Source organism: Camelus bactrianus, chromosome 10 (assembly GCF_048773025.1).
Source record: "Camelus bactrianus isolate YW-2024 breed Bactrian camel chromosome 10, ASM4877302v1, whole genome shotgun sequence".
Classification (NCBI taxonomy): Eukaryota; Metazoa; Chordata; class Mammalia; order Artiodactyla; family Camelidae; genus Camelus; species Camelus bactrianus.
This window is the reverse complement of record NC_133548.1, coordinates 36,008,160-36,032,351: the sequence shown is the minus strand read 5'-3', so window position 1 is coordinate 36,032,351 and position 24,192 is coordinate 36,008,160. Positions and strand designations below refer to the sequence as shown.

The 24,192-nt window shown below is 33.6% G+C and overlaps 1 protein-coding gene and 1 non-coding gene across 9 annotated transcripts in view; one reads left to right on the top strand and one right to left on the bottom strand.

Moving 5' to 3' along the window:
* The window catches only part of NUCB2 (nucleobindin 2), a 32,063-nt gene that overhangs the window by 2,164 nt on the left and 5,707 nt on the right, over positions 1 to 24,192 (top strand). For 5 of the 8 annotated variants that reach the window (XM_010964805.3, XM_010964806.3, XM_010964804.2 and 2 more), the window contains 5 exons: positions 2,282 to 2,435; positions 13,113 to 13,256; positions 13,826 to 13,933; positions 17,625 to 17,751; positions 22,752 to 22,855. In XM_010964805.3, the coding sequence (XP_010963107.1) occupies positions 13,113 to 13,256; positions 13,826 to 13,933; positions 17,625 to 17,751; positions 22,752 to 22,855 (483 nt within the window). In that variant the 5' untranslated portion in view covers positions 2,282 to 2,435. Of the gene's footprint in view, positions 1 to 1,759; positions 1,821 to 2,281; positions 2,436 to 4,962; positions 5,038 to 8,767; positions 8,816 to 13,112; positions 13,257 to 13,825; positions 13,934 to 17,624; positions 17,752 to 22,751; positions 22,856 to 24,192 lie in introns of those variants that run through there. The other 3 variants (XM_045523827.1, XM_045523826.2, XM_074372304.1) reach the window with 3 other exon arrangements.
* On the bottom strand, positions 6,049 to 6,155 carry LOC123619626 (U6 spliceosomal RNA). Its single transcript, XR_006728307.1, has one exon. It is a non-coding gene; the product is annotated as a U6 spliceosomal RNA (small nuclear RNA).

Sequence of the window (24,192 nt, the reverse complement as noted above, 5' to 3'; positions counted from 1 at the left end):
TGCTATTTTCATGTTTACATGCAATTAGTTTTGTGGACTTTAAAGAACAGGCTCCTAACCATTTCAAATAATTTTATTCAAGGAAAAACCTTGATCACTTTAATGATTTTCAATCTAAAAAATTTTAAAACCACCATGATATGATGAAAAGTATATTTAATTAGAATTAAACGGCCAGATCCTAATGTGGCTCTGCCAAATAATCGTAGCCAAGTCAGTTAAATTCCCTGTGCCTTACAACCTTTTATAAAAGTAAGATCTGAACTGAACCACCTCTAAGATAATTTCTGGTCCTAGAATTCTCTGATTTTAAAAATTAAAGCAACTTAATGAAAATGAGATAGCAGTTTCATATTTTTATTTTGGCAGAGCTTTTTAACATATTGTATTTTAGTTATCTGAAGTACAGTATGTATAAATAATGAAGACACTGTAACTTTAATAAATTTAAAAATTTTACTGTTGCTCATATGTTTATTGCACATACATATGAGCAACAGTATCTGCTTTTCAGAAGCTTATTAAAAAAGTTATCAAGAATGCTGTAACCACACAGGGAAATATATACAAGATCTTGTGGTAGCTCACAGTGAAAAAGAAAAAGAATGTGACAATGAATATATGTATGTTCATGTATAACTGAAAAATTGTGCTCTACACTGGAAATTGTCACAACACTGTAAACTGACTATAACTCAATTAGGAAAAAAAAAAGAATACTGTAACCAACTGTTAAGATTGGGGAAAAAAGCGATATACTGCTTTCCTTGATTGGTGTCCTTTTCTACAGATATGAACATCAGAGACTCTAAAATCAATACCGATATTTTGACACACAGGAGGGTCGGAGTCCAGCTGAGCTGGTCATACATCTGATATTTTATTTGAGTCGCACTTTCCTATTGACTCTAATTTTCAAATGGAAAAATGATGTTGAACACTAGATTATCTGTTGCCCTTGTCACTGCTGCCATGGAGAAATTCAGAAGCCATTTATTTTTCTCCACCCCACTCCTTTTCACTGTTAGAATTCTGACATTGACAATAAGAAGAAGCAACCTGGGTTTCCTGGCTCAGGGAGAAAGCTGGGTTTCTCCTGGCCTTGGAGAAAGAAACCTGGGTCTCTTGCAAAAAGCTCTGTTTTAATACCAGGGAGGAAGAGATTGTGTTCTTCTTTTGTTGGATGTATTCTTTTCATTGGCCTACAGCTGCATCAGGACTTTGGCTGTGGCAATGCTAGGAGGAGAGCTCTAACATGGCCTTTCAGAATATGGTGTTTAACATTGTATATCAACTGGTTTATTGCTTTTTAAGTTCAATGACTGGGTATTTACATCACAGATTTTAATTATTTTAATATACATATATATTAAATTTTCAAGACAGGAAAGGCATTACTATTTATGGAGCATTTACTATTGCCATGTACTGTGCTAGTTACATTGTATTCATTCTTATTTTCATCCAGTCAAAAACTTATAAAGAAGTATTAGTTCAGTTTCATAGGTATGAAAATCGAGACTCAGAGAGTCAAGTAGCTTGCCAGTAAATGGGAGTGGTTAGGATTCAATATGCTGTTTTTTTTTTACCATACTGTGTTAATAAAGGTCATGTGCTTTTCCAGCACATAACATACATATGATCACTCTCTTGCTTAGATAATTTTATGTTGAATATAGTATCATGAAAAGGATTAAATACATGTGTTCTTAAATTTTGAAGATAATTTATTTCCTTATTTTCTTTACATACTGCATAGAAATAACTGATTATGTTCACCAGTGAGCTTGCACATGAGCTAACTGCCTTGTATTTTACAGGTAGGTAGTGGGTTTCAAAAAAGAATTTGAGATGTCTTGCTTTATTACTGATCACTGTGACTGAAGCTGGGGTTAATTTTTAAAAGTGATCATAAGGGTAAAAAAAGATTCCAGATAAAGATTTTAAGAAAAATTCCAGTTAAGAATTTAATGGTCTTGAAGTACCATTGCAAAGGAAAATAAGCTTTTAGTCTACATTCTTCTTAGTATTTAAAAGGGGAGCAATATAGTAAAATCTGGGCACAAAATCAATATCTTTGCTTATTCTGGTCTTTGATTGTGTTTATTTAATATATTTCTTTTCCTTTTCCACTGGAATATGATATAGACTCTTCTCACATGATAAAAATTTGGCACTTTTTCTTTTCAGAGGATGTGACAAATGTATACCATTACCACTGTAATAAGGCTAAATTTATGTTTATATTTAATGAATTTTTATATTTACTTTTTATATTTAGAGCCTGTTAAGAATCAGCTCTTAGTGAAAAAGCATTGAGAGAGGAGCCAAGACTCAACTCTACACTAATTTGACATTGTGCAATCATCTGATTTCTCTGGATCTCAGTTGCCTCATCTGTAAAAAGGAAATAAAAATTCTTTACCCGTTTAAAGGTAAGTGATCAGTTAAGGAAGCAAAAATGAAAATAGCCTTAATGGTGATTGACACACACAATATTTATTTTCTCATGTAAAATAATTCTTGAAGTAGGCAGTCTAGCATAGATATAGTAGCTTCATAAAGTCACCAAGGCCCTAAACTTTTTCCAGTTCTTTGATCTGCTATCCCTAAGGTGTGGCCCTGGTCTTCGTATCCAAAATAGCTGCCAGAGCTCTAACAATCACTGCCAAGTTCCAGGCAGTAACATAAAGACAAAGAAGGATGCATCCTCTCCCTTTAAGGAAATTTTCTGAATCAAAGCTCAGGCTACCAGGGAAGCAGTGAAATGTAGCTGGATGCATGGCTGACCTGGAAAAAATTGGGCTTTTGTTATTGAAGAGGAAGGGAAGATTTGGATATTGGCAGGCAAATAGAAGTTTTTGCCACAGTATGGATCTCTTTTTCTTTCCTCTCTGAGATCTGTAAGCTGTGATAACTATTAATAGAAGCTTCATTATTTGCCATGGCAGAGCTTGAAGTCTGACCATTGTCTCCAGAAGGAAATAAGTTTCATCTAATAAATTGTATCTCTTTCTTACTTTGATTACATGATTCACTATAGAAGGCTTTCTGTCTTGATTGGGTATTTGTTCTGATTATTTTTTTAAAATTACTCATAAATGTTCAATACTAGATGTTTGTTGTATAATTTATGGATGTTTTAAAAAAGAGCTAATATTTACTGAGCCACTTGCTTTATGCAAAGTACTGAAAAGACAGAGATAATTTATCCTAAAAGTGTCACATAATAAATCATCAGGAAATAAATTTTTGTTGGAAAGTGTAAATCCATGTTTAAGTTCAATACTGTCACACTAGGAACATTTTTATCTTGCTTGTTGGTTAAAAGTTGTGGTTTTTTTTTTTTTTCAACCACTTAACTGTTACCTGTTTTGAAATTTCCTCTTACTTAACTACTAGCCCTTGCTTAACTTACTTAGGTATATCAATATTTTATTTCCTTCCAGACTGTTTTTGGTGAATATTATGTAAATATACCCTGTACTTGTCTTGCAAAATGGTTCAAATGCCATTCTGTCTGAAAAGAAAGAGAATTACTGTTTTGAGGAAAGAAAACTGAAATTTAGGAACTAGAACTTTGATGGAGGACAAATCTAAAGATTCAGGCAATCTTTTAGGGATATTAGAAGGAAGATAAGGAGCAAATTAAGATTTTATTTCTACAAAATATATTTGTGTTTTTGCAAGGTTTTGAATTTTTCCATTATCACTTAAGCACAAAGTATAGTATTTCCTTTGCTACCAGTGGTCTGATTTCCTTTTTTTCCAATCAGAACCACTGACCCCAAATAAACAAAATAATCAGGAGTTTTATGAGTATAAAAACAAGCTAGTTTTGTTTTTAAGAGATATTTAGCATTGTAAATCACCTGTAAGTCTATTTGCTGAATACCATTTTAATGCATTAATTTTTTTTAATTAACAGAAAGTATCATGCTACGTGTTGTTTTGTAAGCAGCTTTTTTCAAATTGTGATTGTTTGATAGGCTGCCTTCCTCACTAGACTGATAACTCTTTGAGGGTAGGGACCGTGTCTTTCTCACTTACCTGTGTATCCAGCCTAATATCTGGTACATACTGGGTACTTCATAAAAATTTGTTAAATTAATAAGTAACATACAACAGAGTAAAGAAAACATACTTCAATATAGTCTTATTTTGTTTTGTTTTGTTTTGTTTTGTGGCTGAATTTATTCAAGGTACACTGTCAAAGTAACCGAGGGCTTGCCCAAGAAAGGTTATACAGCAGAAGCTATAATGGAGCTTAAAAATAACAAAGCATTGAAACCGGCACTTTTCTTCTTTACCACCTTTGGAATGACGAGCAGAAGTGCTCCATTGGCTGGTGTCCTCATGTATTAATTCAGTCTTAAATTTAAAAGGTAGAGGAGTGAAAGAGGAGGGTTGAGGGAGGGAGGAAAAAGATAGATGAGGGAGGAATAGAGACTATTAAAAGAAAAGAGAGACAAACTAGTTTCAGTTTTCTGTATTCTTCACCCTTCTCACCCATGACCACTCTTTTTAACCACTTCCAGGATATTTCTCCTTACAAGCAAAACAAGAAACTATTTTCACACACACACACCCCCCCACACCAAGTAAACGTGATCTGGATAATTACTGGTATGAATTAGTAGTTAAATTTGCCTCCCTGTATGAATGAGAATCTCAATTTGGTGGAGACAGGGAAGGAGAGAGAAGCTTATTTTTAGAATTTGGAAATTTAGGGAAATTATTTTATATCTACTGAGTGTTAGGAGAGGCTTAAGAACTCTGCTTATTTTGTAATTTTGCTTGAGGCTCCCATGCCTTTGAGTTCAGGGCTTTCCATACTGTCATGAGATTGTTGCTTGGTTTAGAATTTCACATCATACTACTTGAGAGCATAAATTTTCAGCCTTTCTTGGTCTGGATTAGGGTACTGTGTCAGCCTAGTTCAGCCCAGTATGTCCTCTTTAGGTCTCTATGAAAGAAGAGGGTGATAAAAGAAAGGAGAAGGCCATTCTTACTGACCTGATAACGGAAGAAAAGTAGGTTAGTCTCCTCTTCGTCCCATTGCCACTCCTTACCGCTCATCTTGCTTTCTTTTTTGTATGGACATTTGTATACATTGGGTTCATGTAAATCTGTAAACCTATTTCTCACACATTTGACATTATCTTGGTATTTAAAGAGATTTTTGTATCCTTACTTTTCTACCTAATGAGCTAGGAAATTTTTTTATTGCTTTTGTTATGATAACAGTTAATATTTACTGCAGCCTTATTAGGGAGTAAATGTTCTAATTAGCTTTAGACTTCAGTAAGTTAATTGAATTATTTCTAGAATATACACTAAAAGGTTAGAAAATAGAATAGAAAAGCGTATTTTAAAAACTCTTCAATCAAAAACAAAATTTAAAAAAGGCAAGAAAGGGGAGGAAATAAATATTAAAGAGGCAGAATAAATAGAAAGCCCAAAAGAAGATGGTGTTTCATTGACTCTGACTCCACTGATAGATGTTAAGACACATCATTTTATGCCCTATAGAACACATACTCCCAATTAGACTACGACACTGTGCTTTATCACTTACAATTTCATTTTGTGTTTTTTTTATTGAAAGTGGGTTTTTTTTAATTGAAGTATAGTTGATTTACAATGTTGTGTTAGTTTTTTGGTGTACAGCATAGTGATTCAGTTATATTTATATTTATTTATATATATATATATATATATATATATATATATATATATATATATATATATATATATATATATATATTCTTTTTCATTATAGGTTATTACAAGTTATTCAATATATTTCCCTGGGCTATATAGAAGGACCTTGTTGTTCATCTATTATATATATAGTTTGTATCTGCTAATCCCAAACTCCTAATTTATCCATTCCCCACCTCTTCCCCTTTGGTAACCTTAAGTTTGTTTTCTATGTTTGTGAGTCTGTTTCTGTTTTGTAAATAAGTTCATGTCATTTTTTTTTTAGATTCCACATATAAGTGATATATGATATTTGTCTTTCTCTGTCTGATTTATTTCATTTAGAAAAATATGGAATGCTTCACAAATTTGCATGTCATCCTTGCTCAGGGGTCATGCTAATCTTCTCTGTATCATTCCAGTTTTAGTATATGTTCTGATGAAGTGAGCACCGAAAGGGCTTTTTTTTTTTTTAGTAAACTTTTTTTTTTTTAGAGCAGTTTCAGGTTCACAGCAGAATTGAGCAGAAAATAGAGACAGTTTACACCAACACATATATACTCCCCTACCCTCAACATCCTTCATCAGTGTGGCATATTTGGTACAATCAATGAACCAACATGGGCACATTATTATCAACCAAAGTCCACAGTTTACATTGTGAAAGTGCTTTTTAAGATTCATTTAGACATATAGATTTTTCTCACATCACTTTCACAGATACATAAAGAAATTGAAAGTTAAATAAATTGGTTAAGGTATTCTTAAGACTTTTTCACATTCATAGTCTGAGCCTCTTGAAACACTTTCTTGATTCAGAATTCTATTTGTTTGTGTTTTCCCACATAGCATTGTTCTGTCTACTATGGAGAGTGAGGATGATTTTATTCTGGGAATTTCTTTAAGACCATTTGCCTGGAATTTTCTCCAAGCCTCTGACACTCATTTTGCAAGCTTTGATGCTAGTACATTCTTGAGATGATATTCATTTTGCAGGCTTTGGTGCTAGTGTTTTTCAAAAGATGACAACGGAAAGTTTTCAGTTCATCTTCTTTCCTCAGCTCTTCCTTCAATGGTTTACTGACTAAAAAGTTGAGGAGTTACAGTTTGTTTAGACATGGCATCAGGGATAACATCAAGTTATGTCATTTTTCAGGCAGCCTGTCCTTTAAATATTCAGATATACAGCCTCAGAAGACATCAAGAGCTAAACACATATGGCCGGCAGGCTATGAAAGGCTCTCAGACACTCAAACCAGCCTTCCTTTAGTTCAGCTATCATACACTCCCCTCATGTTTATGCATATAAAACATTTCTGGGAAATTATTTTGTAGTCTAAAATTGAATATGGCAGCAACTTCTGTTGCTTTTGTTGGCCATAGGTGTTGATGCCAGTGTTACAGTGATGTGCTGTTTCCTGTGTAACCCATTCTCAGGATATTCATCTCTTTAGCACCTTTAGCATTAAAGTTTCATTTCTTAGTGCCTGTAAAAGAACATCAGGATTTTGTCAGCATTTCCTGTTGACTAAACTCAGCTTTGTTTTTTCATCGAATCACATGGAAGTTATGCAGTTTCTGTTCAGTGTTGGTAGGAAGTCTCTGACAAATTGACATTTGCCTTAACAATACATGAATCCATCAAATTAGCCTCATGTTCCATATAGATTTTTAAAAAATTTATTGGAGGCACTGTCAGTTTCCACTGCCTTGATTTGCATTGTTTGGTTGCTTGTAGGTAACCTTGCTATATCTCAGTAACAAAATGTAAAGCAGCTTTACCTTCTTGTGGGCACCTTCCTGTCTAAGGTCAGGTAAAGCACTTAGTTGTTCCTTTACAAGAAAACTAAAGTTGCTGTTATTCCTTTAACATCAACTATTTACTTCACTAATATCAGCTGCTTTATTTCTGTGTTTACAAAATAACTTTTATTTCAATGCCAAATCACAATTTAATCCTTTTGAAGACATTTTAAATGGCAGTTACATTCAATTTGTACCAAAAAATGCAAAAGCTCAATCTGAAGTAATGGCTGTAGGAATAACTATGATAAAGTCCACGCATGTGCAGGCAGTAAAGATTAATACTGCGTTAACTGAAAAACAGTCTCTGATTTCTAAGATATTAAACTGAGGAATTATTGTCAGCAATTTGATTAAATATAAACAGAGAGGGGATAGGGGATAGCTCAAGTGTAGAGCGCATGCTTAGTATGCATGAAGTCCTTGGCTTAGTTCCCAGTGCCTCCTCCAAAAATAACCTAATTACCTCCCTCACCACCAAAAGAACCCCCAACAACAACAACAAAAAATAGAATAAAAATAACATCAAGCCCATTTTAAAAACTAATCTAAATACATTAAAAATATATAAACAGAAAATACTCTAGTTAGAAGACAAAGATTGTTAGGCTGAATAAAAAAGAAGTATGTGAGAGTGTATGTGTGTGTATGTGTGTGTATCTACATATTAATCAAAAGAAAATTGCTTTAGCTATATTACAATCAAAATAGACCTTAAGGCAAACTGGAATATAAAAGTCACTCAAATAGTAAAAGGATTAAATCTAACAGAAAGCTGGAAAATCTTAAATTTGTGTACATTTAATAACATAGCCTCAAAATATTTAAACAAAAATTGACAAAATTATAAGGAAAAACAGGTAAATCCAAAATTAAAGTGTCAGATTTTCATTTACCTTTCTAGTAATGATAAGACACCCAGGCAAAATTCATTAAAATGTAAAAACGAGATAATAATGAAAATTTATAGAGCATGGCTCATTCTAAACATCTATGCTTCCTATAGGTAACTGATATTTGCAAATTGTATTTGTCTTTTTTTAATGTTCACATTTTATTTTACAAGCTCAGATTTTTTGCTCTGTTTTTCATTGCTTTTAAAAAAATTGAAATTTGATCCACATATCATAAAATTCAGCCTCTCAAAAGTGTACGATGTCTCACACTATATCAAAGTATGAAATGTTCCTGGCTTAACCTCATTTTTATACTGGATAGGGACTTTCTTTGGTAGTTGAATTTTGTATTTTTTATATTGCAGCACGTGGATCTTCTATTTGATCTACCAGGATAATTTTCAGCTGGCTGAGTAAGCAATGTTTAGTTTAAAGGCATTTATAAGTCATATAACGTAATCATTCTTACAATTGGTATGAGTACAATTTTATTAGTATTTCTGATAATGTAAGAGAAAAGATCTACTCTTTATTCAAAAGAATAAAATGGTAATAGAATTTAAGAGCTTAAAGAATACTGAGGTCTAGTTAAATTCCTATTTTTAAAAAAAAATCCATTATGTAAAAAAATGACAAAGTAAGTTAATTGACTGACCTGTGGTCACATAGCAAATGAGTGGTGCAGCTGGAATTAGAATACAGACCTGAATTTAATTTTGCCCTGCCCTTCTTAGATATAACACCCATTTTTCTTTTCCTTGAGGATCTAAATTTATTTTTCAGATGAGCATTCTTTTTGTCTCTCATTGTAGAAGAGTTTTGTGACTAACAGAGCAAAGGGACGCAGTATTTTCAAATGTTAGCATGCATCAGAATCACCGATAGGGCTTGTTGAAACAGATTGTGCCCTATCCCCGCCATCATCCTCCTTGCCCTCCTCAGACATTCTCTGATGTAGGAGGTTTGGAGTAAGCCCTGAAGATTTGCATTTCTAACTAATTCCCAGGTGATGCTGATGCTGCTGGCTCAGGGACCACACTTTGAGAACCACAGCTCATAAAAGCAGACATAGGCTTTGGAGTCAGTCATTCCCAGGTCCAAACTCTGGATCTATGACTTACTGCTCTGTGACCCAGATCAAGTTTTTAAACTGATATGTCTCAGTTTCCTATACTTTAAAATGGAGATAATAATATTTATTTCACAGGGTCATTGTAGTAATTAAATTAATGTAATAAAAATGTTTAACATACTTCTTGGTACACAGTAAACACTCAGTAGGTGGTTTCTATTGTTATTTGTAATAAGCTTGGGACCCAGTTAAATGTTTATGAACCATACATTCAGTCAGTGTTTTAGAGTAGATGCCTGGAGACTTCTTGTCACTTTGTCACTCTGAGATGCTGTCAGGACATACACACTGACACATTCATATATACAACATACTCTTCCTTGACTCTCTTCATTTTTGTGGTAGACTTGAAAGAAGAGTGAGACAGCAGAAGTGACAAATTGGTAAAGGGATTCCACTTCCAAGATTGGATTTAACATCGTTTATTTTTATTACTCTCAGGCTTCTACTGTGTATTGAAGTAAAGGTGGACACTATTTTAAAAAAAGAACATATTTCAAAATATGTGACATAGCTGCCAGCTGCTAAGATAGAACTACTTGTTAATGTGTATGTGTGTTGTCTGGTGAGAGAAGGAGAGCCTAAGGGACCTTGCAGATGAACGCAAGGTGGAGGGGAGGAGTCTGTGTGAAAGACTCTTTTAAACTGTGGATTGACCACATCAAGCGATAATCACAGCTCCTGATGGGATCTGCAAAATGAACTTTCTGAGGTATATCACTGAGCTGACTTTCCACATGCTCATCATAGACTATTCAATAATTTAGCAGTTAATTCATTTTCTAATTATTTGAAAACCATACATGCCAGGAGCCATGGAGACTCAATAAAGCTCCAGAAGTGTGAGTAGAAGACATCAGAATTGACTTGAGCAGTTAAGTCATAACTTGGGCTTTTCAGCCATGATTACACTGAAAACTCTTAGGTTTTTTAATGGTCATTTGGTCAGCCTGTTTACAATGGCATACAGCACTTGCAAAGGTAAACAAAAGTTTCAATTCAGTTTTTTTTTTAAAAAACTCAGCTAACTCAATGATATTTTTAAAACAACTAACTCAGTGATACTTTTAAATTATTTTTTATAAGGTAACAGGTGTAGATAATACTTGAAAAGATGCTCATCACTCAGCCAGTGAAATGCAAATCAAAATCAGTGGCATACCACTTCACACCCAGGATGTCGGCTATAATAAAAAGATAGACAATAGCACATGCTGGTGAGGATATGGAAAAATTGCAACCCTCATATATTGCTGGTGGTGATGGGAAATGGGGGCTGCTATGGAAAATAGTTTGGCAGTTCCTCAAAAAATTAAACATGGAGTTACGGAATTGACCCAACAATTCTACTCTTAGGTATAATGCCGAAAGAATTCACAACATGCTAACACGATTACCTGAATACACATGTTCATAATAGCATTATTCCTGCTAGCCTAAAAAGTAGCAATAACCCAAATGTCCATCACCTGATGAATTGATAAACAAAATGTGAAATATCCATACAATGGAATATCTATTCAGCTATGAGAAAGGATGAAGTGCTACTTCATATTACAACATGCTTGTACCTTGAAAACATAATGCTAAATGAAAAAAGCCAGGTGTGAAAGGCCACATGTTGTATGATTCCATTTATATGAAATGTCCAGAGTAAGCAAATCTATCCAGACTGAGTGAAGGTAGATTAATAGTTACCAGAGACCCAGAGAATAAGAGAATGGGGAGTGACTGCTAATGATTAGGGGGTTTCTTTTTGGAGTGATGAAAATGTTCTAAAATTGGGTAATGGTGATAATTGCACAGTATGGAGAATATACTAAAAACCACTGAATTGTATAATTTTAAAAGGGTAAGTTTTATAGCATGTAAATTATATCTCAAAAAAGCAAAAACAAAACATATACCTGCAATGGGCATGAAGCGTGAATGAGAGATAAACCTTTGTTGTCCTAAAAAATAATTGTGGGAAGAGGAGGTGATCCGTGGTTGGGAAAAGATTCTGTGGGGAAACAAACCATCCTTGTATTAGAGATTTGTAATGCATAGTAGCCCATCACAAGTTCTGAAAGTCTTGTGAAATAGAAACCTGTTTATCTTCATTGAGCCAGCATCTCCCAAACATTTCATTATAAAACATGCTTATAATTGTGTTGAAGAACTAGTGTCCTAGAGAAGAGTGAATCCTGGTCTTGAGCATACATATGTAGGATTCACCTGGAATGTTTGTTAAAACAAATTCTGGGGACCCACCCCAGAGATTCTGATTCCAGAGGTCTTGGGTACAACCTGAGAATTTGCATTTCTGACAAGCTCCCAGGTGATTTTATCCTTCAAGTTTGAGAACTAAAATTTGAGTGCATCTTTGTGGAATAGTCAAATCCCATACTTTCAATGGATAAGTTTTATGGCCTGTGAATTATAGCTCAATAAAGAGGCTGAAAAATTGATATACTAGAAAAAGCACTAAAATGTAGATTCTAGTGATTGTGTTAATGCCAGACAATACTCTGAGTGAATTGATTCAATTAGAAATTTCTTCATCTGTAAAATGAGTTACTGTTCTATGCACTACCTAGGGTTGTGGTGTAAATGAGGCAATCCACTCTTCCAAATTGTGTTTTGTGGATAAAAACAGGTTACTTAAAAAAAAGTCAATTGCCAGCTAAATTTGGGAGCCTCTGAATTAAATAATGCGTATTCCAGATTGATGGTCAGACCATTACTTTTGACTTGAATCCTAACATCAATCTATATGTATAGAGTCAATTAAGTATGAGCTTTTTATTCATTCTAATTCTTGTAGTAGATCCTCTGGAGCTACAAAAAACTTATGAAGTAAAAACTGAATGAGCAAGATTTGAATAATATTGTGGGACCATCAATGTTTGCTCCTCTTTTGCTTTAACTTTGTTATATCCTGCTTGATATTTTATTGACCTATTTATTTGAAAAATTATTAACCAAAAAGAATTTTAGCAAATGATTGTTGGCTATGATAAAATAATGTTTAGCAAGGTTAAGAGAATATTTGTAGCTAGTTATTTGTCTCTTAATCAGCTTATGTTCATAAAGCAACTTATTTTCAAAATTAGATTAAAGCTAATTTAAATATTATGTCCAGGAATCATTTTGGCTCTTTTGTATTTTATTTGAGGAAAAAATATATAGTTTACCCTTGCTTCTTCCTAACTTAAATTTGGGCTGTTCATTTTTTTAAAATTTGAGTTCCTCATTACCATCTTTATTTAAAGCTTTTATAATTAACCAAATGTTTTGTTATACTATATAAGCAGTTTAGACTTTAAAATTTTGTTTACTTGCCTTTTTAGATTTTTAAATTTTATTTACTTGCCTTTTTAATTTTAGCTGAAGAGCATTACTCCCTTGATTTTCTTAGTGGTCTGTTTTAAGCATTATTTTTGATAAGTTATAATCTATTTTAACCCCTTTCCTAGAATTCTTGTTGAATTAAACTTCCTGAAATTGAATATATTATTAATGTAGTATTAGGAATGCATGTATATATAGTTTGAAAACTTTTTTTAGGACTTAATATAATTATACCTTTATTTCAGATGAAGTGGAGGACCATACTGCTACAATATTGTTTTCTCTTCATTACATGTGTACTTACTGCTCTTGAAGCTGTGCCTATAGACATAGACAAGACAAAAGTGAAAAATACTCAGCCTGTGGACAGTGCAAAGATAGAACCACCAGTAAGTGAAATGATAAAGATAACCTTGTGGGAAGAATTTTAACTAAAATATTGCCAATATGTTTTACTTACAGAATTGGACATTTAGGAATTATTTCTGAAATAGCAGTGAAAAGAGTATTGGCACATGTTTAATATTAGGCAATGTTTATTTAATGTGGTTAGGATATTAGATAGTGCATAGAAGAATTAATCATGCTATATTTCCAATATTTTTATAACCAGCTAAGAAAACATTGTATTATATTCAAAGGAGAGACAGATAGCAATGAGGAGAGACAGGTGACAATGGGGTAAAACCTATTAGTCTTATTGGTTGAATCTTCATTGTCTAAGCCATAGAGAAAAATGTACCTTTATGTAAGAGTAAAACATGATATTGGTTCTGATACAACTCTCTTCATTTGAGAAATACAGCTTTTAACTTCGTCCAAACCATCAAAGTAGGTATGTCTCAATGCCATTTTGCTAGACTTTTTTTTTTTTTTTTTTCTCTCTTAGGGTTGAGATCTTTAGATACAGGGGAGGAAAAACTTTCAGGAGAGTTATTGTTTGTTTCTTAATTTGAAGGATACTGGACTTTATTATGATGAATACCTCAAGCAAGTGATCGATGTGCTGGAAACAGATAGTCATTTCAGAGAAAAGCTCCAGAAAGCAGACATAGAGGATATAAAGGTAAATGTAATTAAATATTATTTAACAAACATTTGAGCATGCCGGACACTGAGCTAAGTACTGGAATTACAAGGATGAGACTCATTCTCAGCCCTTAAAGAAGCCTCGAGGGAGACTAATATCTAGAAAAAGATTATTAAGATGAATATATGATGAGTGTATAATATATATTGGAGACAAAGAGGATGGACACCTAATTCAGTATGAAGCAGAGGGGAAAGGTAGGAAGTCTTTCATCCTGGTAGATATTATGCCCATGCTTAAAGATGTGGCTGAGAAAAGGAGAATGACTGGGAGGCATCCTAGGCTAAGGTGCAAGAGTACAGAGTCAGGAGATATATAGGAATGTGGAAGTAGTAACTGTTGCTGGAACCTAGACTGGGAAGTGGAGGTCATGACTGGCTAAAAGATGAGCTTGAAAGAGTCATGGGCTAGGTGACAGAGGGCCTTGTACATCATGTTAAGGGGCTTGAATCATGAAGTGAGGACAGCAGGAAGCTATTCAAAGGTTTAGAATAGGTTTAGTTCTGCTGTTTTAATCAGGTCTAGATTAATAAAAGTGGGAATGGGCCATATCTTACCTCAATAGGGGAGGTTTAATTATTTGCCTCTGTCCTAAGAACTCCATTTATTAGACGTTTCCCTAGCCCTAGACATCTCCTTAGTACTCATAGTAAAGAAAGGAGGGTGTAAAAACAAGATCTGACATGAGAGAGTCTTTCAAAGTCCATCTTGTAAGGGCATTGAACTCATTTAGTTGGGTTAATACTGAGTCAGCAGTAAAGAAATTTCCAATGACTTAATTTTAAACCTTCAGTTATACCTCTTCATACAGTTTTGTTGATATGCTTATGTTATTTTTATTTATCTGGTTTTAACTTTCCTAAAAAATTATCTCACCTGTATCCAGAATCACAATTAGAGAACTTTGAAGGGAACTTTCTGGGTCAAACATACTTCTTATTTTAGTCTCTGTCCCTAGTGTGGGCCCCTTTGAAAGTCTGACCCACCTCAGGTTGTGGCAACTATCAGAACCTCTGTGTAGATTTTAGCTCTTCTCTTGGAGGCTGTGAACTGTTCTGGAAGAAAGGTAACAGCATTATGCCAGTAATTCCCCTGAATTGTCTTTTTTTAATTGAAGTATATTTGACATGCAATATTATGTTAGTTTCATGTGTACACCATAGCAATCGGACATTTGTATATATTGTGAAATGACCACCACAATAAGTCTAGTAACCATCTGCTACCCTACAAAGCTAATACAATAATATTGACTATATTCCCCATGCTGTATATTACATCCCCATGACTTATTTATTTTATATCTGGACATTTGTACCTCTTGATCCCCATCACCCATTTTATAATCCCCAACCTCCTTTCACTCTGGCAACTACCAACCTGTTCTCTGTATCTATGTCTGGTTTTGTTTTGTTTGGTAGGTTTGCTTGTTTCGTTTTTTTTAGATTCCACATGTGTCATGCAGTGTTTGTCTTTCTCTGTCTGACTTATTTGACTTAGCATAATTCCATCAATCCCCTGAATTGTCTTGAGAATAATCTTGTTTCCAAAAAATTCATTTGACCTAATTTCCTGGGATAAATTGTATTTAATGTAGAACTTTCAGTGTCTCTTATTTACTTAAGTTAGGATTGAGTATTAATTGGGGGATAATAGAAAATGTGGGTAATGGGAGTTAATATATAGAGATAATCAGGGAAAAGAAGACAACAAGCTTGTCTTTGGTGTAGGAATTCTTTTATTACTGTCGTCCTTTCACAGTCAATTCCTATTCCCTATGGGGTTGGAAGGGGGGGAGACAAAATGATGTAAGTTTAACAGTTATTCAACAGGGAAAAAAAGAGGAGTAAAAATAGACCATAAAACCCAAGCCAATGAAATCATTACAGATAGCTCCGCAAAGATTCTTGTCTCAGGAAAAACTGGGAAAAAAAAGTTAGAAGTTGTTTTTTCCTTTTCAGCTAAACGTTTTGAAAGGGAAATCATACCACATTTCTTTACTTACCAAACATTGCTAACTAGAAAGATTATGGCTCTGCCTGCTCCACTTCCCTGAATGTACTTTTGTTTATTTGTTTTTGTTTTTCATTTTTTGGGGTGGAGGTAATTAGGTCGGTTGGTCGGTCAGTCTATCTATCTATCTATCTATCTATCTATCTATCTATCTATCTATCTATCTATTTTAATGGAGGTACTGGGGATTGAACCCAGGACCTTGTGCATGCTAGGCATGCACCCTGCACTGAGCTATACCCTCCCCCTGAATGTACTTTTGTGAATGGTGTCAGTGACTTCTTAATTACTGAATCTAGTGAGCACTTTTTATTCCTCTTCTTCCTGGACTCCTTTATTTTATCTCAGTGGTTCTCAGATTTTAAATTGTTAGAACAGACTTCTGGGCCCTTTCTGCAGACTTTCTGATACAGTAAGTCTAGGGCCTGCATTTCTGAAGTTCCCAGGTGATGCTGCTGCCTCCACCTGGGGACCACACTTGAGAACCATTGTTTTGTAATGACCATTTGCTCCTTGAAATTGCACTGCTCTTTTTGCTTCTGCATATTCTCCCAGCTCTCCTTCTCCCTCTCTGAACATTCTCTCTTGGTGTCCTTTATGGGATTTCTCTTCCTTCCCTTCCTCAGCAGGCCCTCTTGACTCAGTCCTGAAGGATTTGTGTGCCTGATTGCTAGTTAGATTTGCAGTTTGTGATGGTAGGTGAATTTATAAACAAGAGAAAGTAAACCACTGGCTGTTTTGTTTCTTAAATTTTGAAATGTGTATCTGATTACTCATCTGTGAAAAAAGTAATCAAAGGAGACAAGCTAAGAAAGATGAATTCTGAAAAGCTATTTATACATGGAATGACTATTAAGGAGGCCAAGTTACTTTAACCATCACCACAATCTAATTTTAGAGAAGTTTTATTTCCCTGCCAAAGAATCCCTATACCCACTAAGCAATCATTCCCCCTTTCTTCTCTCTCCTCAGCCCCTGGCAACCATTAAGCTACTTTCTATCTCTATGGATTTGTCTGTTCTGGAAATTTCATATAAATGGAGTCATACAAAATATGGCCTTTTGTGCCTGGCTTCTTTGACTTAATATTTTTAATGTTCATCATGTTGTAGCATGTATCAGTATGTCCACTCCTTTTATTGGCTAAATAATATTCTGCAGCATGGCTATTCCATATTTTATCAATTCATCAGTTGATGGACATTTGGGTTATTTCTCCTTTTTTTGGCTAGTATGAATAATGCTGCTATGAACATTCATATACAAGACTTTATGTGAACATATGTTTCAACTCTTTTAGGTCTACACCTAGGAATGGAATTGCAGGGTCATGTGGTAACTCCATGTTTAACTATTTGAGGAATTGCAAATTGTCTTCCAAAGTGGTTGCACCATTTTAGAATTTAAGTTACCCTTTGAGTTTCTTCTTTGTGCTTTAATTATGCTTTTCTAAATCATAAGGCTTTTAGACATCTTGATTTTAGAGTTACAAACTGAATATCTTCTGAAAGAAATGCTGTTTGTAATATCAAATTTATCTAAATTAGTCAAAAGTATTTAACACTACTTTATTATAACCCTACTTTAAATATACTGTGTCTTGTCTAAATATGCAGTAGAATAGATAAAATTTATTTATTAACTTTGTTAACAGAGTGGGAGGCTAAGCAAAGAGCTGGATTTAGTGAGTCACCATGTGAGGACAAAACTTGATGAACTGAAAAGGCAAGAAGTGGCAAGGTTGAGAATGCTGATTAAAGCGAAATTGGATTCCCTTCAAGGTAAGTGCTAAAGAAAAGGTAGGAAAATTTCAATATGTGGTTTTTGAGGTCAGTTTACTATGTTCCTCTAGTCAAAATTTAATGCTAGTATTGATATGGCTTCTCTTAATTTTTTAAAATTTAATTTTTAAAATAGGTTATATAGTCACATCATTCAAAAATCAAAATGATTAGCCTTAAGTAATTATATCAATAAAAACGAAGAATGAAAAGTAATGAATTAACCTACTGACTTAAAAGAGGAAAAATAACATCAAAGCCAACCAAAAGGAAACAGAGAAAATTTAATTAGAACAGTTTCCATAGATGAAATAGAAACATTGTTCGAACTAGCGCCTCATAAACACTAGGTTCAGACAGTGTCAAAGGGAATTCCATCAAAAAATTAAAAAGCCGATTGTCAGTGCTATTTAAAGTATTCCAGAGCATAGATGAAGAAGGAAACTTCCACACTCTTGTTGTAAATTGATGCCAAAACCAAAATTGTTGAACAATAAAAGAATACTCTATCATAGCAAGTGTATTTATTTCAGGAATGCAATATTGACTTAGTTTTAGGAAGTCTAATACTATAAGTTATCATATGAATAGATATAAGAAGAAAAAAATTCTGTTGTGACAAAAGAAATCGTAAAGTCAAAAGACAAGTAATAAATTGGAATCAATCTTTGAAATTTGTGTATTTTTAAATTAAGAAAAAAATTTGGAGCAATATAAGGTTCACAGTAAGATGGAGGGGAAGATACAGAGATTTCCCATACATCACCTGTTCCCAAACATTCACAGCCTCCCCCAACACCAACATCTCCCACCAGAGTGGTACATTTGTTATAACTGAACCTACACTGACACATCAAAATCACCCCAAATCCATAGTTTATATTAGAGTTCACTTTTGATCTTGTACATTCTGTGGGTTTAGACAAATTTATAATGACATGTATCTACCATTATAGTATCATACAGAGTAGTTTCACTGTCCTAAAAATCCTCTGTGCTCTGCCTATTCATCCCCTGCTCCATTCTTTCAATTTTAGACTATGAGAAGATTAAATAGCTATGAAGCAGAGTTCTTGAAATGAGAAGATATCCTAAAGAAAGTGATCTCATAGTTCATATGATCATCTCCATATATCCAGAAAAGGCATTTGACAAAATTTAACACCTCTTCTTAATTTTAAAAAAGTAATAAAATAATAATCAATAGATACTTCTGTAACATGATTAGATATGTCCAACTCAGCTACACATACTTATTAAGGAAACACAAATATGTATTCTAACTAAAATCAGGAACAAAACAAAGATGCTTGCTGTCATCTCTACTAATTAATACTAGAGGTACTAGCCGAAACAATTATGCAAATGAAAAAATTGGAGGTAAAATAATTAGAAAGTAGGTGCTAAAACCATCTGTATTTGCAGATGATATAATTATAACACTGGAAAGTATACACTTGAGAAACCCAAAGTAACTTGTTGAAAAACTTAGTATATACAACAGCAAAATCAGCAAGGTAGATAATATACAGAAATTAGTATTTTTCATATGTCCCAACAACAGCCAGTTAGAAGGTATAATGGAGGAAAAGATTCCATTTACAATACCAACAAAGATAAAATGCCCAGAATAAACCTATTCAGAAATGTGCAAGACTTACAGAGAAAAACTTTAAAACACTCCTGAAGGACACAAAACTAGACTTGAAAAAAATGGGAAGACATAACATCTTTTTGATACACAGACTCAACGTTATAAACATGTCAGTTCTCCCTTTTGTTAATTTGTAAATTTAACATGATCCAAATATAAAGATGTACTTTTTCCCCCTGGTACTAGTCATGTTAATTTTAAAGTCCACATGAAGAGGGAAACAGGCAAGAAAAGTGACATACCTCTGAAAAAAAAAGAATAGTAAAGGACTAGATGTATTAGATATTAAAATGTATCACTAAGCCTCACTCACTGGAACTCTATGGTTTTGGCATATAAATAGAGAGACCAGTGGAACAGAATATAAATTCCAGAAATATAATTAAATACATATGGAATTTAGTTTGAGTTAAAGGTGGTACCTTATTATTAGTGGGATAGATAATATTTTTAAAATAAGTGGTCTTAATACAGTTGGATAGCCATTTGGAAAAAGGTACATACAGTTAGATTCATATCTCATATACATCAGGTTGGTGCTTAGATAAATAAAGATTTAAATGTAAAAATAAAACCATAAAAGCAACAGTTGACAACATAACTGAATTCCTTTATTGTCTTGGAATGGATTTTCTAATTATGAATCAAAGTCAAGGGGCCAAATTTGGCAAATGAGAGACTTTTCAAGCTGGCTTCTGTGTCCTTGTGACATGCCCCTGTAGGTTGGTCATCTGGGTGGTTCATTGTCATCAATAAATATCTGAACATTTACTCAGGGTGGAATAGCAGTTCTTAAACTTTCGGTTGGATAAGAATCACCTGGAGAGCTAGTTTAAAATAGGGATGACTGGCTCTCACCTCCAGATATTCTGATTCTGGGGATGAGTAATCTGCATTTTAAACATGTACGTCTGGTCAGTGGATCATATTGGAGAAACTGTGTAGAGCGTTAAACCCTCTGCTGGTGAATAGACTTAGAAAACAAGTACCAAATACTCATTATCCTGAAACTAAGGATATCAATGAGAGGTAAATTAACTCATACCGTCCTACATCAAGTGGTCAGACACACAAGGTAATTCCATCCTTGAAGCCAGACCTAAGGTGGTTAGAAATTTCTTTCCCCTTACACAACTTCCATCCCCTTAACCTTGGCAATATTTCCTTTATTCCAAGACAGAGACTGAATTTCATTACCTAAAGAAAACTGTAATATGCTTAGAAAACTTATGAATACTTTCTTATTGATTCAAAATTTATGAATTAAAATTTCTGACAATTTGAAGAAGGGCTTACAGGGTCTTAATTTTTTTTCAGATGGTATAATTTTTAAACAAGACAATACATTCACATAGTTTAAAACAAGTGTAAGAAGGTATATAACAAAAAAGCCCCCCAGTATTTTTGTACCCTATCAGTTCCCACTGCCCCCAACACCATCCTTCTTGAGTTTCTTTATTCATATATAAACAAATACAAATAAAAGTGCTCATTTTTCCTCTCTTTTTATACAAAAGGTACATGCAATAGACATTTTGTTCCTTGTATTTTTCCTTTACTACTATATTTTGGAGATCTTTCTGTATTAATACAGAGACCATCTTCTTCATTTTCCTCTTTTTTTTAACAGCTGCATAGATTTCCATTATATGGATATAACATAATTTATTTAACCAGACCCCTGTTTTATTAAAAATTGTTTTAACCTTTTTTGAGGGGAGGGTAATTAGGTTTGTTTATTTATCTTTAGAGGAGGTACTGGGGATTGAACCCAGGACCTTGTGCTGCTAAGCATGTGCTCTACCACTTGAGCTATACCCTCCCCACCTAACCAGACCCCTGTTGATGGATATTTGGGTAATTTCTAGTGAACACTCTTGTACACATACCACCATGTATCCATGTAAGATTATCTGTAGGATAAGTTCCCCACTGTGAAATTGCTAAGCCAAAAGGTATATGCATTTGTAATTTTAATAGATACTGCCACCTCCACCGAGGTTCATCAATACACATTCCCACCAGCAATAAATTTCTCATAGCCTTGCTAATTATAAGTATCATCAAACTTTAGGAGTTTTGCCATTCTGTTAGATGGTATAATTGTGCAGTTTTAATATGTATTTCTCCTATTTTGAGTGAGGCTAAGCGTCTTTTCATGTATTTCACTGACTGATAATATTCTTTAGGTCTAGGTCTCATAACAAATCTTTTCCTCGCAAGTAAAACTCCTAGTACAGTGCCATACTAGGAATTCAGTGAAAGCTTAGTTGAACTAATTTAGCAGTTTCTTACTTTCTGGCATAACAACATGTTCCAGGCTCATCTTGTACCTTGTATCCTGCCCCAGCCCTGGAATCAGCCATTTCTCTGAGGATTCCTGGTTCTTTTTAGTGGGAAATCATATTACAGACCAAGGGCTGGCACTTGGTGTGCTCAATGCTTCTGGAAAATATTTTCTTCTAGACACCTGCATAGGACAGAGGTAGGAAATATATGCATGTTTGTACACACATACATACACATATGCACACACATGTACACACGTGCATGTACATGTGAAACATACATCTATATATGTATGTGTGTGTGTATATATATTAGAAATAATAAGTTCACACAGATAATACTAATTCCCATCCATTTCCACAAATTTCTTTCTTGCCTCCCTCCATTTCCATGTTTGTATATCCCTTTCTCCTAAGTGAGAACCCTGACTCCTAACAAATCAACATATACTTATTTTGCTCGTCTATAATACAACTGAAATAGTCCAGAATTGCTTCACCCATTCAACAATAGCACACTGTAGCTTGTTTCTTAAAAGTTCTTTACAAAGAAAACAACTTTTTTTAAAGATAAATCATAATCAAATGAATTTACTGAATTAAATTTTTATTGTTCCATAAGGACTTATTAGAGCAGCATGCAAAGAGTTTCTTCACGCAAATTTTAGAGCAATTCCTTTTAGAAATTCTACTTAGATCTTTGATGAGGGCAGTATATTAGAGTTTATCCAATTAAAAGTAGAAAACTTGGTAATTTTACAACAATGAAACAGTTTTTACTGTAAATTATACTAATAGTCAACTAGTCTCTCTAGAAATAACATTAAAATGTACATATTAAATTGTATTCCATTTTAGAATTCAGAGACATTACCTTTGCCTAGAATAACAATATGTATAGTAGTCTAAAAGAAATTATGAACTCTTAAACTAAAACTTTGAATTTTCTTATAAAATCCTATAGGGATAAATATAAATACTTATTCTTATGTATCATTTATATTAATGTTTCTAACTTCTAGTAATTTATCATTGACAGTTTTCTCATTTCCTTTCAGATACAGGCATAGACCACCATGCTCTTCTAAAACAATTTGATCACCTAAATCACCTGAATCCTGACAAGTTTGAATCTACAGATTTAGATATGTTAATCAAAGCGGTGAGAATAATTCTAAAATATGTTGTCTTTGTCATGCCCTTGAGGTTTTGTAATTTGACAAGTAAATTCTATGAAGTGATAGCATAACTGTTATATACACTCCAGAATGTCTTTAAAGGGAGATAGCTTAACCCTTATTAGTACAGATAGCAATGTGGACATACAGGTCTGTAATCCCTTACTGACAACTCCAAAATCCAAAACACTGTAAAAACAAAAACCTGGCTTGAATTACAATAAGGCTATTTATAGTTTTTACTTAGCTTACTTACTGTGAGTATTCATAGTTTTTTAAATTGAAATATAGTCAGTTTACAGTTTTGTCAGTTTCTGGTATACAGTGTAATAGTCATACATGTACATACATATATTCATTTTCATATTCTTTTTCATTATAGGTTACTACAAGATATTGAATATAGTTCCCTGTGCTATACAGTATAAACTTGTTGTTAATCTATTTTAAATACAGTAGTTAGTATCTGCAAATCTTGAACTCCCAATTTATCCCTTCCCACCCCACTTCCCCTGGTAACCATAAGTTTGTTCTCTATGTCTGTGAGTCTCTGTTATGTAAATAAGTTCATTTGTTTTTTTTTTTTAGATTCCACATTTAAGTACTATCATATAGTATTTTTTTTTTCTTTCTGGCTTGCTTTATTTAGAATGACAGTCTCCAAGTCCATCCATGTTGCTGCAAATAGCATTTTTAATTTTTTATGGCTGAATAGTATTCCATTGTATAAATATACCACAACTTCTTTATCCATTCATCTGTCAATGGACATTTAGGTTGTTTCCATGTCTTGGCTATTGTAAACAGTGCTGGTGTGAACATTTGGGTGCATGTATCTTTTTGAATTAAAGTCCCATCTGGATATATGCCCAGGAGTGAGATTGCTGATAAGGAAGTACTAATCTGTTTGATTACAGACTCTTCAGGGGTGTTACATAATATGGCGTATATACCATATGTCCTTTCTGAAATCTAGAAAGTTCTGAAACACATTACTAAATTTCTTAGGAATTTTAGATAATAATTTGTAGACTCTCATGTTGTACTGTAGGAAGTTAGCAAACTAGGATGTTCTAGCGTGGGTGTTATTAGATTTAGTTAATTGGTTAGAAACCATTCTAGTTTTCCACCCTGTACAGATTTGATACAATCCCTTCCTTTTTCTTCTTTTTAAAATAAATTTATATGTTATTTGCTTATGAGGAACTTCCTAAAGTTGAAGCTAGCCTTGAACCTTTAGTTTCTTTGGTTGCCTACATCACTAGTAATGATCATGACTAAAGTGAAAGGGTAGAATTTAACACAGGAGACAAGGATTTTT